At 42.7% G+C, this 18462-nt stretch overlaps 1 protein-coding gene across 1 annotated transcript in view; it reads left to right on the top strand.

The window, feature by feature from the left end:
• The window catches only part of ABCA13 (ATP binding cassette subfamily A member 13), a 388784-nt gene extending 376814 nt beyond the window's left edge, over positions 1-11970 (top strand). The window contains exons 60-62 of the mRNA XM_068973151.1: positions 9576-9681; positions 10931-11068; positions 11878-11970. Coding sequence (XP_068829252.1) covers positions 9576-9681; positions 10931-11068; positions 11878-11970 — 337 coding nt within the window. The remainder of the gene's footprint in view (positions 1-9575; positions 9682-10930; positions 11069-11877) is intronic.
• Positions 11971-18462: the final 6492 nt, after the last annotated feature.

Raw genomic sequence — 18462 nt, 5'->3', positions numbered from 1 at the left:
AGTCTGAGGTCACATCGCTCCTGCAAACCATGTCACATGGCTGTTAAGAAAAAGAGCAGGAGAACAGTCTCTCCTCTTAAGGCAAGAACTCAACAGGGTGATATGGCAAAGGGTGTCATGTTGGAGCCATGCTTCCCTGGTGGCTCAGATGGTAAAGAAACTGCCTGCAATGCGGGAGAGCTGGATTTGATCTGTGAGTTAGAAAGATCCCCTGGAGAAGGGAATGGCAGCCTGCTCCAGCATTCTTGCCTGAAGAATTCCATGGACAGAGGAACTTGATGGGCTACAGTCCATGGGGTCATAAAGAGTCGGACACAACCGAGTGACTAACACTTTTACAATCTATCATGGTCCCAACCACTTGTCATTGATTTTTTAAAACAGTGGCCATTCTTTCTTTGTCTTTTAACAGATTAATTGAAATATACTTTACATGTCATACAACTCTCTCGCTTAAAGTGTATAATTCAGTGCTTTTTAGCATATTCACAATTATGTACAACCTTCTCTGCAGCCAATTTTAGAGCATTTTCATAATCTCAAAAAGAAATCTTGTCCCTTTAGCTATCAATTTACTTTTCATTCTAGTTCTAACCTCCACTGATCTGCTTTCTGTCTCTATAAAGTTGTCTCTTATTGACCTATAAATGGAATTACATAATATATGGTCTTCGCTGGGCTTCCCTGGTGGCTCAGAGGTTTAAAGGGTCTGCCTGCAATGTGGGAGACCTGGGTTCGATCCCTGGGTCGGGAAGATCCCCTGGAGAAGGAAATGGCAACCCACTCCAATATTCTTGCCTGGAGAATCCCATGGATGGAGGAGCCTGGTGGGCTACAATCCATGGGTTGCAAAGAGCTGGACAGGGTCTTCTCTGACCAGCAGCTTTCACTCATTACAGCGCACTATTTTAAGGTTCATCTGTGTTATCAGTACTTCATTTCTTTTTATGACCAAATAACATACAACAGTTCCGTCTGTTCATTGTCAGTGGGCATTTGGGTTATGTTCACCTTTTGGCTGTTACACATTCTGTTGCTACAATCAGCTAGGGGTTTTCTTAGGGACATATGTTTTATTTCTTTGGGTATATACCTTTGAGGAAAACTCCTAGATCATATAGTAAAGTGAAAGTGAAAGTCACTCAGTCGTGTCTGACTCTTTGTGACCCCTTGGACTATACAGTTCATGGAATTCTCCAGGCCAGAATACTGGAGTGGGTTTCTGTTCTCTTCTCCAGGGGATGGATCTTCCCAACCCAGGGATCGAACCCAGGTCTCCTGCATTGCAGGCAGATTCTTTACCAGCCGAGCCACCAGGGAAGCAGCTCATATCCTAACTCTGTGCTTAAACATTAAAGGAGCTGTCAGTTTGTTTTCCAAACTGTCTGTACCATTTACATTCCTATCGGCCCTGAGTGAAGTTTGTAATTGCTCTACATCCTGGCCATTACTTTTTATTATCTGAATTTTTATTCTAGCCATCCCAATGAAGAGTAGTATCGTGTGGTTTTGATTTGTCCATGTGCTTGTTGCCCACTTGCCTGTCTGCTGTGGAGAAATGTCTATTCATATCTTTTGCCCATTTAAACAGTATTAGGTTGTCTTTTTATTATTGAAAGAGTTGTGCATTCTAGGTACAAGTCCCTTTTCAGATAGGTGATTTGCAAATATTGTCTCATTTTTTAATTTATTTATTTCCTTTTTTTTTAATTTTTATTTTTACTTTATTTTGCTTTACAATACTGTATTGGTTTTGCCATACATTGACATGAATCTGCCACGGGTGTACATGAGTTCCCAATCATGAACCCCCCTCCCACTTCCCACCCCATATCATCTCTCTGGATCATCCCTATGCATCAGCCCCAAGCATCCTGTATCCTGTATCGAACATAGATTGGCAATTTGTTTCTTACATGATTGTATACATGTTTCAATGCCATTCTCCCAAATCATCCCACCCTCTCCCTTTCCCGCAGAGTCCAAAAGTCCATTCTAAACATCTGTGTCTCTTTTGCTGTCTCACATACAGGGTTATCATTACCATCTTTCTAAATTCCATATAAATGTGTTAGTATACTGTATTGGTGTTTTTCTGTCTTACCTTACTCTGTATAATAGGCTCCAGTTTCATCCACCTCATTAGAACTGATTCAAATGTATTCTTTTTAATGGCTGAGTAATACTCCATTGTGTATATGTACCACAGCTTTCTTATCCATTCATCTGCTGATGGGCATAATTGTTTTACGATGTTGTATTAGTTTCTGTTGTACAACAGTGTGAATCAGCTATAGGTACATCTATCCCCTGCCACTTGGGGCTCCCTTGCACACCCTCCCACCTGTCTAGGTCATCGCAGAGCACTGAGCTGAGCTTCCTGTGCCGCGCAGCCGCTTTCTGCTAGCTAGCTGTTCCACACACAGTAGTGTATATATGTCAGTGCTACTCTCTCAACTTGTTGGTTTGCTTTTTCATTTTCTTGATAACACCTTTAGAAGCACTGCAGCTGCTGCTGCTAAGTTGCTTCAGTCACGTCTGACTCTGTGCAACCCCATAGATGGCAGCCCACCAGGCTCCGCCACCCCTGGGATTCTCCAGGCAAGAACAATGGAGTGGGTTGCCATTTCCTTCTCCAATGCATGAAAGTGAAAAGTGAAAGTGAAGTCACTCAGTCATGTCCAGCTCTTCGTGACCCCATGGATTGCAGCCTACCAGGCTCCTCTGTCCATGGAATTTTCCAGGCAAGAGTACTGGAGTGGGGTGCCATTGCCTTCTCTATTTAGAAGCACAGATGTCTTTAATTGTGATAAAGCCCAACTTACCAGTCTTTTCTTTTGTTTTTCATGATTTTTTTGGTCATATCTGAGAATCCCTTGTGAAATCAGAGAAAGTGAAGATTTATTGCTATGTATGATTTTAAGAGTTTTGTATTTTTACACACCTACATTTAGATATTTGATCCATTTTGCATAAACTATGTGTGTTATTGTTAACTGTTTGTATTGCTGTATATCCAGACCAATTTGATGAAAACATTATTCTTCTCATTGAATGGTTCTGACCACCTTGTCATAAATCGATTGACCATAGGCCCACAGGCTTATTTCTGGACCCAATACTGTTCATTGGTCTATATATCTATCTTGATGCTAATACCAAACTGTCTTGATTACTGTTGCTTTTGAGTACGTTTTGAAATTTGTATTAGTCCTTCAGCTTTTGTCCTCTTTCTAAGATTGTTTTAGCTAGTCTAGGTCCATTGCAATTGCTGCCACCCTTGGGACCAGGTCAGCTCAGCCATGTACCCTGTCATTATTCGCCCCCAAACACATCAGGCTCCAGTGTACTGCGAACTTAGTCACTTCCCGTGTTGAACATGGAGCTGAGGGCAAGGTGGGCACAGGGCAGCACAGAGCTTCCCGTTTGCCTGGCTCCATCCTGCACCCGCTATTTCTCATCTTCACACTCCTCTGGCAGGCAGCAGGTATCTACCCTGGTGTCCAGCAGGAATGTTTTAGCCACATTCAGGCCCCAGAGACTTTCGCCCTGAATCTGGCTTCTTGAAGCATTTTCTCAACAGCGGGAGGAAGTCTGCCTCTTAATTCCTCTTTGCTAAGAAAATAATTTTTCTCATTATTCCCTTTTTGTTTTAAAGGCTGTATTACATAGAATCTGACTGGAGTCCACAGAGATTATTTGGGAACTCTCTAAAACGAAATTCAGAAGAGCTTTAATCACATCTTCTAAGAGGACCCATCCCCCTTACACCCCAGGAGTTTCAAACTCTAGCCAAATAGCATCAAGTGCATTTGCTTGTGGGCCTGGAACAGAGTACTTCCTGCTGCCAGAAAGGGCTTTTTGAAGCAGTGATCTTTGTGTAGAGGGCAGCTGAGCGGGGTGCAGGCTCCGAGGGTCCGGATTTTCATGATGCTGTTTCCCTCCTGGGGTCTCATGCATCAGTTCTATGGCCGTCTCTCCAGGCAGCACTCATCAGGTCAGGCAGTAAATTGCAGTGGCCGTTTTCCATGGGGTGTTTGCTGAATTATGTAGAGAGGCTCAGAGGGAGAAGCCAGGAGGAGAATGATTACCTTAGTCCCATCTGCCTCTGCAGGGGACCCTGGTGTGAGCACAGCTTGGCAGCTGAGACTGTCTGCAGGCAGATCTCCAGAATTCGTCATGTTATGAAGTCTGATGTAACTGGACATCCCTCCAGCTGCTGGAAACGTCTACATTTCCTAAAGACCCTTCCCTTCTTGTGCTGACATTACCCAGGATGGACAGACATTAAGACCACAAAAAAGCCATTCTCTTTGATGACCAGGTTTCTTTTTTAACTTAATTTTAATTGCAGTATAGTTCCTTTTCAGGGCTTCCCAGGTGGGTCAGTGGTGGAGAATCTATCTGCCAATGCAGGAGACATGGCTTCGAACTCTGGGTGGGAAGCTTCCCTGGAGGAGGGCATGGCAACCCACTCCAGTATTCTTGCCCTGGAAATCCCATGGTCAGAGATTAGTGGGCTACAGTCCATGGGGTCACAAAGAGTCAGACACAGCAGAGCATGCACGCAGCTGCTTTTCAATGTTATGTTAGTTTCTACTGTACAGCAGAGTGAACCAGCTCTACGCATACATACATCCCCTCTGTTTTGGATTTCCTTCCCATTTAGGTCACCACAAAGTACTGAGTAGAGTTCCCTGTACTATATGTTACGTTCTCATTCAGTTCAGTTCAGTCACTCAGTCGTGTCCAACTCTTTGAGACCCCATGGACTGCAGCACACCAGGTTTCTCTGTCCATCACCAGCTCCCAGAGCTTGCTCAAACTCATGTCCATCGAGTCGTTGATTCCATCCAACCACTTCATCCTCTGTCATCCTCTTCTCCTCCCCTCTTCAGTCCTTCCCAGCATCAGGGTCTTTTCAAATGAGTCAGCTCTTTGCAACAGGTGGCCAAAGTATTGGAGTTTCAGCTTCAACATCCGTCCTTCCAATGAATTTTCAGGACTGATTTCCTTTAGGATGGACTGGTTGGATCTCCTTGCAGTCCAGGGGACTCTCAAGAGTCTTCTCCAACACCACAGTTCAAAAACATCAATTCTTTGGTGCTCAGCTTTCTTTATGGTCCAAGTCTCACATCCATACATGACTGCTGAAAAAACCATAGCTTTGACTAGACAGACCTCTGTTGGCAACGTAATGTCTCTGCTTTTTAATATGCTGTCTATGTTGGTCATAGCTTTTTTCCCAAGGAACAAGTGTCTTTTAATTTCATGGCTGCAATCACCATCTGCAGTGGTTTTGGAGCCCACAAAGATAAAGTCTCTTTCTCCATGTTTCCCCATCTGTTTGCCATGAAGTGATGGGACCAGATGCCATAATTTAAGTTTTCTGAATGTTGAGCTTTAAACCAACTTTTTCACTCTCCACTTTCACTTTCACTTTCATCAAGAGTCTCTTTAGGCTGCCATAAGGGTGGTGTCATCTGCATATCTGAGATTATTGATATTTCTCCCGGCAATCTTGATTCCAGCTTCCTCCAGCCCAGCATTTCTCATGATGTACTCTGCATATAAGTTAAATAAGTATGGTGACAGTATACAGCCTTGACATACTCCTTTCCCAATTTGGAACCAGTCCATTGTTCCATGTCCAGTTCTGACTGTTGCTTCTTGACCTGCATACAGGTTTCTCAGGAGGCTTGATGTGAGAGCATTACTATTAGGAATGCTATGGGGGACGTCCCTGGTGGTTCGGTGCTTAAGAATCGCCTTCTAGTGCACGGAACTTGGGTTTGAACCCTGACTGGGGAACTGAGATCCCACATGCCGTGGACAAAGTGTCGACTTAGAAAATAGTCACAACCTGAAAGCAGACTGAAAGTAGAGATGTTTTACTTGGTGGGAAAGTCTTAGGGCTTCAAGCTCTGGAGACAGCATCCCAAGTAGCCCTGAGCTGTAGGTCAGTCTATATAGAAGCTTGCAACAAAGGGGGCAGGCAGTCTGAACATCAAATATTATTGTTAAGTAAGGAAAACTAGACCTCAAGTTAAGGAATTTAGTATTCTTCTATGTGTGGGAAGATGCAAGAGCCTGGGGTTATTGAAGTCATTTCTTTCGTATGTATCTCAGCTATCTAAGGCCAAGCATCCTGTATTTTTACAGAGGTATTCTTTCCTTTTTTGAATTCCTTTATGGCTCACTGGCTCACCCTGGGGTAGATTTATATTCACTGATGACTGTGACATCCTTAAGTTGTCATGTAGGGAGTGGCACACTTGTCGTCTGCATGGCTCAGAAATTCACATTTGGAGGGCAGGAATCGCGGATAGCTTTGACATTCTTGTTTGTTTATATGGCAGGAGATATATTTCACAAAAGCCTGCATGCTGCAGCTAAATAAATATTTTTTTAAAATGAATGCTATGAGTATGAGCGATTTGCAGAGGATCCTCCGGAAGCTGAATAAAACTGATGAGTATCCATCATTCAGTCCCTCCCTCCTTTCCTCACTGGCTTTTGCAGAATACATGTGTACATTTCTTGTTCCACTACTCCATTGCTACTCCCCTGTTTTACTGTTTATTGCATATGTTACACTGAACGTTTGTGGTACCTAAATGTTGATTCTCAGTAGTGATTGAGTGCTTCTTACAGGCATCTTCAGTGACAGGTAATGCTGTTTATTTGTCTTTACGTTAATTGCCAGCTTTGCGAATTATATGGATGTGATCGGTTATCTGCAAATGTGAGAGGGATGAGTGAGTTGATACATAAATGACTCCTTTGCTACTTTGAAAGCTTTTAGAATGGAAAGTGCACAAGTCGAATAAATCCTTCATGGAATTTAGATCATTGGCATAAGTGTAGGTTATAGGCAGAAGTGAGAAAGTAAGAATAATGTAAATTAGATACTCACATCATAATTTGATAATCTGCAAAGATTCTCTCAATTATTGAAGATGCTGTGATTGTATAATTTTCTGTCTGCATGTCTTATCAAGTATTCTAGAGAGTTACTGAGGAGTTTGCAATCTATTTCAGAAACATTTTCTCTTCAATGTTTATTTTTTTAAGGAACCGTGTAATTCTGATTCTCTAGAGTAAAGCTGAAATGGCTTAGTGAAAATATAACTTCATTTTGAAAGAATTTTAAACATTAATATGTATACACGCTTATGGTGAGAATATCAGACCATTATTGGAATTTAGCCTGCATTAAAAAACATTCTAGGAGAATACCCCTGGAGCGCTGCCATTTTTGCTTATGTGAAGGGGATCCTAATGTGCATGAAACAATGAAGTCATTTCTGCTTAGTCGATGTCACCTCTCACCCTATATTTCTGTGTAATAAGTGCTATAGAATCGTGTTCTGATCCTTTAATTTACTCTTTGAGGTAATAGTTGATTTATAATATTGTGTTAATTTCTACTGTGCAGAAAAGTGACTCAGTTATGCACATATATATATTGTTTTTCATTTTCTTTTCCGTTGTTGGATAAGATGTTGACTATAGTTCCCTATGCTATACAGTAGGACCTTGTTGGTTATCTACTACTATAGAGTAGTGTGTATGTGTTAATCCCAAGTTTCTGGTTTATCCCCCTGACTCTCTGCCTTGGCAACAACAAGTCTGTCCTCTATGTCTATGAATCTGTTTCATTTGTGTCATACTTTAGATTCCACGTAGAAGTGATATCATGTATTTGTCTGCCTCTGTCTGACTGACTTAGTATGGTCACCTCTAGGTACACCCGTATTCTGACTTTTCATTTGATTTGTCTACATTCCCCAGATAAATTGTGAGCATCTTCACACCGAGCATGCTCCTCATTCTGGACCTGTCCTTTGTGGAACCTCACTTTCACTGGATGTTTATTCACCCGCTTCCTCAGGGGTTCGTGTACTCAGGCCTCTGAGCCCCTTTTTAGGGACCTCATTTTATGAGCCTGTTTTCTAGATGAGAGTATGGAAGTGAGACAGTTTGACTCCATGGAGTCAGAGGTCTGGTGCATGGACGGGGGGCTAGATTCACACGCAGGCTTCCAGACACTTTGACCTTCACCCTCAGGCTGGCCATAACCACGTGACTAGGAGCATCTCTCCCCAGGACAGCAGAGAGCTCTCTGAAGGGCAGCAGCTTCTTGAGACAGCGCCTCACCCTGGGAGCCGTTCAAGGATCTGGACTTCAGCTCTTCCTCCATGGAACCCTGAAATACACACCCACGTGGGAGGCTCTCAGGGACACAGAGCAGGAACTCTGGTTCACGTTGGACATGCACCCCTAAGCGAGGGGAATCCGGAACACACACATTTCCTGTACTAACCGGGTAGGGTCGGCCTCAGAGAGTCCTGGGAACGAGCTCAGGAGAGCCAGAGGGGTGGGCTGCCTCCCTGGCTGCTGTCACTCAGATTTTGTCCATGTCCTCAGTGACCTCTCACCCCTGAGGGGACTTGAAACCATGAGCTTGGAATAGCTGGGGGCAGTTGGAGTCACACACAGATCTCAGAGGAAATCTGAGATCAGGGCAGGAGGTGGGAAAGCAGAACTGGGACGCGGATCTCTGGGTGTTTGCGAGGCTGTTCCGTGTCCCTGAAGCAAAGTCACATTATCTTTGTCCTCTTCTTCACCAGGTAGACTTACCCGAAAAATAATTTGCCCATAAATGTATTAGTCATTCTCAATCATGGAAAGCTGACTTAAATGTAGCATGTTTTTCCCCAGCAATGATCATGCTTGTAAGGCTCTGGGCATACTATTTTTTCATTCATTCATTTATCTACTGTCTGTTAGTTCTAGGTACTTGGGGTAAGTATATCAGTGAACAAAACCAACAAAAAATCACTATATAATGATATATTTGTGTATTTGCTTCCACTTAAGAGATCTGAGATAGGACTGTTGTCTGACACCATGCTGGGCACCTGGGCTATGTAATAGAATAATGTAAATAATCTTGGGAAGCCCCCTCCATTCTTGGGGTTCACTATTTGAGGTTGTGTGTGGTAGGAGCGTCACCTCGGGTGTGTTTTCTCAGACTCCAGCAGACCTCCGTTCACAGCTCTGTGACGTCAGGGCCTTGGCCCCATGCAGTTGCTGGGCCCTCAGGGTGGGCGAACAGTTGAGGGAATTGTTTTTCATGATAAGCAAATGTCTGTCTTGATCCCATGATCAGCCCCTGTTACCGTCCACTCTTCCAGCCACTTGGGCATCAGTGCAGCCTTTGAGACTGGGATGGTCTCAGGGTTCATCTCCAGCTCAGCTCTGGCTTCTTAACTTAGCACTGTGTCTTCACAGCTTGCATTTTCACCCTCCCTTTTGTATTGAACCGGGTGTTGATTCTAAGACTTGCTAATTTTTCAAACAGATAAATCAGTGTCTGTGTCAATGAGTCACAGCAAACTACATAAGTGAATTATTATTCATTCTTGAATATTCTGTTTCTGAGAACATAGAATCTTCCAGCAATTTGGAATAGTTACTTACGTTTGCTGCCTTCCTGTGAAAATGGACTTAGAGTTTATCTATATTAGATCTATATAATAGTAACCTTATTTCTTAAATTCAACTCTCAGGTTTGGTGATGGTTATACAGTCAAGGTTTGGCTCCACAAGGAAGCAGATCAACATAGTGCTGTTTCTGACTGCTTGAAGCTCTATTTTCCAGGAATCCAGTTTAAGGTAGTGCTAATAGTACATTACTTCATTTTGAGCTAAAAACCTCTCACAAATGCCCTTGTCTTTCCCCTATTTTAATTCTATGCTTCAAAGACACTGCCTACTGGTGTGAGCTCATTGCAAAGTACAGGCCATGCCTCTTCCCCCAAAACAGAAGGGGCTGTCTGTGGGTGTCACCTGACCTCTCTGAAGGATGGCAAGCTCTGGCCCCGTTATGAGGTCTCCCAGCGCAGATAGTTCTTACTCATCTTTCCTTTCCTGTGGGCACAACTTCATCACACAGTTCATTTTCTTTAGGAGAGAAGATACACAAGTTAGCTTCTTCCATATATTTACTAAGGGGGTTTGTAGCTTCTGTGGTTTCAGCATTAATTCACGAGAACGGCCCTGGGCTTGAGGTCACAACCCTCTACACACTTGATGCAAAGTGTGGTCCCTGAACCTGTGGGTCTTCATCACCTGGGAGTGGGTGAGACCCATAGCATCTCAGTCCCCAGCATCCTAACCCCAGATCTGTGTGTTACTAAGGTGACCAAGCAAGCCCTGCGCACAGGAACCTCTGAGAAGCACCATTTGCAGTTCTCTTGGATGACCCCAAGATTCTAATTTGTCATAACTGCTAATAGACTGTCGTCCTTTAAGGAACTGTTGCTTGTCTATTTCATCCACAACCATTGGGTAAAATCGTATCCAGCAAGAGGCATATTGTTTAGCTTACAGGGGTTCACGTTCAAGGCCCTCTACCCCGTGAAACTACTACTGGGGTCTCCACATGCCCCCTTGAGAATGGGGCCCAGAGAGTTAAGCATCTTACTGGGAGTCGCTCAGCCAGTGGTGAGGATGGTGGGTGCTCTGGTGTGAGGTTCAGGGGTCTCCGTGCATCTATCTCTGATACCACGTCCACCTCCCTCTCCCTAGCTGTCAACAGGGTCTTCTTTCCCCAAGAAAGGGTTTCCCAGGCTTGTGGCACAGTGGCGACAGAAAGGGGCAGAGCAGCACCCCTCCCTGGGGGGACACCTCTTATCAAATATGCCTTGTGGTGAAGCACAGCCCATGAGCATTCTTGGAAGGCTCACAAAACTGACTTCTGACTTTAGTTGGTGTCTAAGGGTTTGAAACGAGTTTGAAAAGGGTTTGAAAAGACTGTGTTTTGAAAAGAGATAATTTATTTGGCAATTAACTATAGTGTGGTCAGTTAATGATTGTTAATCCTGTGATCCAATCTTTTTTTTTTTTTTTTTTTTGCTTTCAGGGGCAGCGCCTTAATTTGTTGGAATATCACATGCCAAAAAGATGGGCGTGCTTAGCCAACCTGTTCAGAGTTCTAGAAGACAATAAAAGCTCCCTGAATATCACACATTACTCCATCAACCAGACCACTCTGGAGCAGGTATAGTACCTTGAAGGAGACACTGGGTTGTTTTTCTTGAGGCCTGCTCCAGCTGATTTAACAAAGGGGCAGATTGCTTCTTGAGGTCACCATTTCTTTTATTAATCACTTTTTGAGTTTATAAAGGAGGTCTGTTTATTGTGTGCTCTCCACTCAAGGTAAGTATTCAACATTTAGGGCTTTCATCTGCTCCTAGTTTCACTGGTTGTTCAATAAGCAGGTCAGGCTGTCATCCAATGCGTCTCCAGTTATTCCCCACCCCCACTAATAACTGGGCTTCCCAGGTGGCGCTAGCAGTAAAGAACCCTCCTGCCAATATAGGAGACATAAGAGGCGTGGGTCAGGAGAATCCCCTGGAGGAGGTCATGGCAACCCACTCCAGTGTTCTTGCCTGGAGAAACCCTTGGATGGAGGAGCCTGGTGGGCTACAGTCCATAGTGTTGCAAAGAGTCAGACATGACTGAAGTGACTTGGCACCCACGCACACCACTAATAATTAAAGGGGCTCCACTGTGAGCTGACCTTAGGAAGAAACGTGCTTGGTTCCCTAAGAGTCCTGGCAGGTGAAATTAGATCATAGGTCAATCTAAAATCGTGCTTAAGTCATTGAGAATTTCCTGGCAATTTATTGTGTCTGGAAATGTTTATCATTCCTGAAGTTCAGACCTATGTGTTGAAGGTGATTGGGAAGGATTGGTATGAATGAATGGGTTGTGATTCTTAGGAATATTTGAGAAGATGTTCCTTGTATGAGAACAAAGGGTTGAGGGTTCCTCGAAGTTAGCAATTGTGTTCATCATTTCTTCCAGATATTTGTTAATTTTGCGACTGAGCAGTGGCAAACTCCATCACCTTCTGATCTGTCCGCCGAGTGTGATCACCCACGGCACCTGCCTGTCTAAGCACTAAGAAGACGTTTTTCAGGGAAATGAAACCTCGTCTTTTGTTTTAATTAAATTCAAAGATCAAAGAAGCAAGTGGGCCCCAGAGCAGGTGGGAGACATGGGCAGCAGTCCAGTCTCACTCTCACCTTCATATTCTGTTTTGAAGCTCTTTGTTAGTTAATAATGAACACGCTGAAAGGTCACGCTTTTCTGCAGACTTTTGGGCTCTTTCTCTGATTTAGTTACTCTTTTTGCCAAGCCGAGGTGGCTTCCTGGGACACGGGAAGGAATTGACATTCCTTCAGGAGCTGGAGAGGCTGTCAGAGGTTGTCCAGGTGAAATATTCCATTTTAGTTTTAAAGCAACTGAGGCCCCAAAGTTTAAAGACTTTCCTGACTTATTTGCATAGGGAATAATACTCAGGATTGTTTCCTATTTTTTGTCATCTTTTTACTAGGTTATCTTTGTTCTTCTTGTTGTTGTTCAGTTGCTCAGTCGTATCTGACTCTCTGCGACCCCTTTGACTGTGGCTCACCAGGCCCCTCTGTCCGTGGAATTTCCCATGCAGGAATACTAGAGTAAGTTGCCATTTCCTTCTCCAGGGGAATTATCTTTACATGTGTCTAAGTAACAATTCAATGATTTAAATGCACCCTTTCCATGACCCTGGATGGTATTATATGGTATGAGATGAAAGCATACCATTTCTTCCTTATAAAAGAGTCTTTTTAAAAATAGGAATTAAAGAAATTTTTAGTCAATTTTGCTTTATCAAAATTAAGTAAATTGATCTGGGGACTCTGTATCATTTACAAAAAATTTGACCAGAATTTCACAGATTATAAATTTAGGGAAATATAGAAAGAATTGTGATATAGATATATTTTCCTTTTATTAATTTGAATTAGTTATTATTGTTCTTTAAGTTATTCTAAGTCAGTGGTTTTCAGAGTGTGTTGGTGCCCATAACAGCTGCATCAGCATCTTCTGGGAACTTGGTAGAAATGCAGGTTTTCAGCCCCACACCAGAATCTAAAACTCTGGGCCGGGGGCCCTGCAGTCTCGGTTTAAACAAGTCCCCTGGGTTTCTGAGGCACTTTTCAGTGTGAAAATCAATGATCTAAGAAATACCTAGGTACCTTCTAATTGTAGAAGCAAAATTAGCACCATATGTAGGAAACACTGATTTTTAGACAAGTTTTATATTTCTAAAATTATGTCATTCTCGGAATTATTGTCCTCAGAGTATTCTCAGCTATAAAGTGCTCAGGTGTGGCTTAAAAGGCTGTGTAAACTTGAATAAAATCACCATGTTTGCTCCTCAAAAGAGTTTCTAGTCAGACACTTCTGAGTTGAAAGTTTTCTCAACCTTCACTGATTAACATTTTTCTAAAATAGAGGACTGCACTGACTTTATTTTAAAATTTAACTATGCAATTAAGTTATTGAATAATTGTAGCTTGTGATCAAAGCAAAACACTTTCTTGTAGTATTTCTTTGCTGAAGCAAGATTTCATTAAAATATAATCTTTCCTGAATATAACTCTACACTAGAGACTTTTTAAATGGTAAGGATTAAGCCAATCATGAATTGTTTTGGTGGAATGATTTTGATCCACATATATCATTTGAATTATGCTTTCTTGAAGAAGTTACAATTCGGGGTTTTATGATCTTCCCCAAATTCTCACATTGCCTCCTTGTCAAAATGGAAGATGTAATCTTTTGTTGTTGTTGTTGAATCAATAGATAAAATTTGTGAATCACGAACATGTTTATACCGCCGTGAATAAACGAGATGTGCTTTAACTTGATTCTTGGAATGTAATTGTGTTTCCACCAGTATATTTCCTTGCATCTTTAGGAACTGAATTTAATTTTGGTAAGCAAGGAATGAAACTACTAGATCTTTTAAAGCTTGAAAAGGTTAAAATTTCATTGAGTTTTATTCTGCTACAATCTGCTCTTAGGGATTGTTTTCTAGGCTTTGAGATGCTGAATTCTTGAAGTTTATGCTTCAAGGTGTACTCTGAACAATACACAGGAAGGAAACGAAAAACCCTACCTGCTAACATGCCATATCCCAGAAGACTGGACACAAAAGGTCAAAGCTTATGTTAATGTTGAAAATGTCATTGCATTCATAAGTCATGCAGATATGTTATGCCTTTGGAGTCGAACATTTGTCTTAAGACCTTTGGGCTTAAGGTCACCCAACTGAGACTTTTAAACAAACTCCCATATTTTGAAAGCATTATGGGTGGAGTACTTTGTAAGGCAGACACAACCATGATGATTCCACTTCCACTGATCTGACTTTTATTATGTGGTGTATCTTTACCCAGATGTTTAAACAGAGGATGTATTAAGACCCTCATGAAAAATCAAGAGTGCAAAAAGCAAACAAGAGGTATATTTTTGGAATAGTAAAGAATAAGAGCCTTAAACTTACACTTAGTTTGGTTTAGTGGATATTGAATTAAAAAGCGGAGCTAGAGCCAACTTCAGGAAATAGTGAAGGACAGGGAAACGTGGCGCGCTGAAGTGCATGGGGTCACAAAGAGTTGGACACTTAGCGACTGAACAGCAATAACATTATCCCTCCAAATCATCTTATGAAATGCATGCTCCTCACACGCCCTCCCCTCAATATTCCATGTCATAAGTAGGATATGAATACTTCAGCTTAATCACAGATGTTCCTACCCAAACGGAGGATATAGACATTGTAAATTTCCAAACGGGTGTGACGGTGTTTTCTCCTTGCTATTGCTTGGCTGTCACATTAGTCCTGCTTAGTGATGATTTGGGGGCGGTCTGTCTATGGTATGTTTCAGCTCAGTTTCATACCGTAGAATAGTTCAAAGCCCTTTCAGTCACACAAGTATGCATGCACATGATCGTTTTTTCAATTAATATTGTCAAGCCCACTCTCTGTACTAAATGAAAGGTGAGTGCAGTAAGCAGGAGGTAGTGTATTCAGTGAAAAGCTTGAGAAGCAGGCAGTTGGTGGAGATGGCAGGTTGAGACCTGTGAGCACTGACCACTCTCTGCTCTCTGACCTCATGGAATCCTCACCATCTGGATGGGCCTCCAGAGATGGAGAACAGGAAGAAGTATATTGAGGGTAAGAGAGTTTTAGAGCAAATAAACACTATTCAGTGAGCAATGGCTATGTGCCTACAGTTCTGGAGGAAACATATAACGGATCCACAGACACTGAGAACCCAGATCTGCCATCTTTAGAATTTCCCTTATATTCCAGAGTGGCTGCTAGAGCTCTAGCTATCATAATATAATCCAAAAAAGCCACACACACACACAAAAAAGGATTGGGGTGGGGTGGGGGGAAGCACAAAATTTAAAGAAGTCTCCCGGCTTATATGACATTGGCCAGAAATAATCACATAGCCATAGCTTATCTGCAAATGTTTGGGCAATACAGTGTCAGCCATGGCCCTAAAATGAAATGTGGGTTCTGATTCTATGCAAGAATAAAATAGGTACTGGATAGGCAGCCAGCTGTTACTACCACAGGCACACACTACAAGTTTTGTGGCCATTTCACCATGAGAACAGAATGAAATCAGTTTTGGCCATGATGGGTGAACTAGGTGACTGTCTTGGCGCAGCTCAGGCTCTAAGAGCATTACTATTTTCAGGATGAGTGTAGTGTTATTAACATCTGTGGGCTACCCTAGTGACTCAATGGTAAAGAATCCACATGCAATGCAGGAGACCTGGATTTGATCCCTGGGTCAGGGAGATCCCCTGGAGGAGGGCATGGTTAGCCAGTCCAGTATATTTTCCAGGAGAATCCCACGGACAGAGGAGCCTAGAAGGTTGCAGTCCATGGAGTTGCAAAGAGTCAGACACAACTGAATGACTAACACACACACGCGCGTGCACACACACACACACACACACACACACACATACACACATTAACATCTGTAGGTCAAATACTGTTTGTATTTACAAGCATTATCAATTGGATCCAATAGATAAAGAAAAGAACAAAATTTATGTATATTTTCCATTTGGGCTAAAAAATACCATTGCCATTTTCTCCCAGTGAGAATTCCTATGGAGAGCTTTAATGGATTGTTTTTTCTTGCTGGAAAGGGTTTCAAATTGCTGAAAGAAGTCAGAAGCAGTTTTCTTAACTATTTGCTATTGCTTGTCATTGCATGGGGGATATTTCACTATCTTATCAGTAAATTTATCACATTTTTCTTTACATTCAAGTGTTTCAAGGAAAAAATGGAGTCTCCTGAGGTTAATGCATTTCTCAAACCCAGTAAATGTACTGGTTAAAAAACACATCTAGAAGGTTCATGAGACTGTCTTTCAAATGGGAGGCGTTGTTGTGAATCCTATATTCACCATGACATATACGTCCTAGAACTGTATATTCACTGGACTGTATACATGGGGTTGCAAAGAGTCAGACAGGACTGAGCAACTTTCACTTTCATACGTCCCAGGGTATGACTTTGTACACTGAATCCCATGGGTTACCAAATTGTGGGGATATATTTGTGGTTTTGTTCATTAAACATCAGGATGTAACTTCAGACAAACCCTTCCTATGGTGTCATGATGGCTGACCCCCACCCCCACATTCATAATTACCCTGTGCTGGGCTATGCTTAATCACTCAGTCGTGTCCAACTCTTTGTGACCCCATGGACTGTAGCCTGCTGGGCTCCTCTGTCCATGGAGATTCTCCAGGCAAGTATACTGGAGTGGGTTACTATTCCCTCCTCCAGGGGATCTTCCCAATCCAAGGAAAGAACCCAGGTCTCCTGCATTGTAGGCAGATTCTCCACCACCTGAGCCACCAGGGAAGTCCAAGAATACTGGAGTGGGTAGCCTATCCCTTCTCTAGGGGATCTTCCCCGCCCAGGAATTGAACCAGAATCTCCTGAATTGCATGTAGATTCTTTACTGGCTGAGCTACCAGGGAAGCCCCATAGTTACCCCACCCAAATGTAATTGGATGAAGGCTTCATTCACCTTTGCGTAAACTGAACTGAACCACGGTTATGAGCCAGGGTCAGACAGCAGGTCAAGGGCAAGATCACCAGCTGGATGCCAGCTGATCTGGCTCTTCTTCCAGCTCAAATGTGATCTTCTCCAGCCCACTTTGTGATGTACACTTCCCTCTAATACATCAAAGCTTCTGAGTATTTTCTCTGAAGTTCCTCTGAAAAGCATGTTTCTCCTCTCTTTGCTGAAATGCTATAAAGTTTAGGGCAGTGGAAGGATGGTTCCTGAAATCAGAAAGACCTACTTTCAAGTCTTGCCTCTTTGACCCGGGGGTGCTGGGGCTTCTGCGGGTGCTGGGTCTTCCCTGGTGGCTCAGACAGTAAAGAATCTGCCTGCAATGCAAGAGACCTGGGTTCAATCCCTGGGTTGAAAAGTCCACTGGGAGGAGAAAATGGCAACCCATTCCAGTATTCTTGACTGGGAAATTCCATGGACAGAGGAGCCTGGTGGGCTATAGTCCATGGGGTTGTAAAGAATCGGACACAATTGAGTGACTAACACTTTCACTTTGGGGATGTTACTTGACCTCCCTGGATGTGGAGGGCATTTGTAACTCAGGATCAAGCTAGATCATTAATGCAAATCTCTCTTCATCACTGTCCAGCATGGAGTAGATGTTCAGTGATATTAGCAGCTCTTGGAATCAGTCCTGAGGCAGGATTGTGCTGACATGAATAGTCTGGGCTTTATCTGTAGGTCTTGGTGGTACAAACTCGAGAGCTTACTTAACTGTCTGTGATTCAGCTTTTACATAAAATATGCATATGATCACTGCTGTTGTAGGAACTCAGTGAAATGACCCGTGTAGAGCTTTCACGTGGTGAACACTTAATAAATGGTCTTATAGTTACTATCACCATCACTGCCCCAGGCCTGCCATAACAGCATGCCATGGACTGGGGGGCTGAAACAAAAGAAACTTAAAACTTCTCTCAGATCCTGGAGGCCCCAGGCGCTCGGGGGTAGGTCTGATTCTCAGCTCTCTTCCTGAATTTCAGGGCTGAGCGCTCAGCTGGGCTGAGCTCTCAGAGAGGGTGATCTGCTGCCTTCTCTTCCTCTAAAGACACTAATCCTATCAGACCAGGGCCCTACCCAAGACCTCATTGAGCTATAATTCTGAAATGGCCAGTCTCCAAATTTAGCCATATTGGAGGTAAAGGCTTCAACGTATGAATCTGTGGGAGACACAAGCATTCCATCCAAAGCACTGTTATCATTCCTGTCATTATTATTTACAGTTGAACACAGATATCATCCTATTATTTCAAATATATATATTTTAAATTAATTTTTGTTGGTATATAGTTGCTTTACAGTGTTGTGTTTCTGCTGTACAAGAAAGTGAATCAGCTGTATATATATATATATATATTCCCTCACTTTTAGATTTCCTTCCCATTTAGGCCACCCCAGAGTATTAAGTAGAGTTCCCTGTGTTATACAGTCGGTTTTCATTAC

The sequence above is a fragment of the Capricornis sumatraensis genome, chromosome 5 (genome assembly GCF_032405125.1).
Source record: "Capricornis sumatraensis isolate serow.1 chromosome 5, serow.2, whole genome shotgun sequence".
NCBI classification, from domain to species: domain Eukaryota; kingdom Metazoa; phylum Chordata; class Mammalia; order Artiodactyla; family Bovidae; genus Capricornis; species Capricornis sumatraensis.
This window is presented reverse-complemented; position numbering and strand designations above follow the sequence as displayed.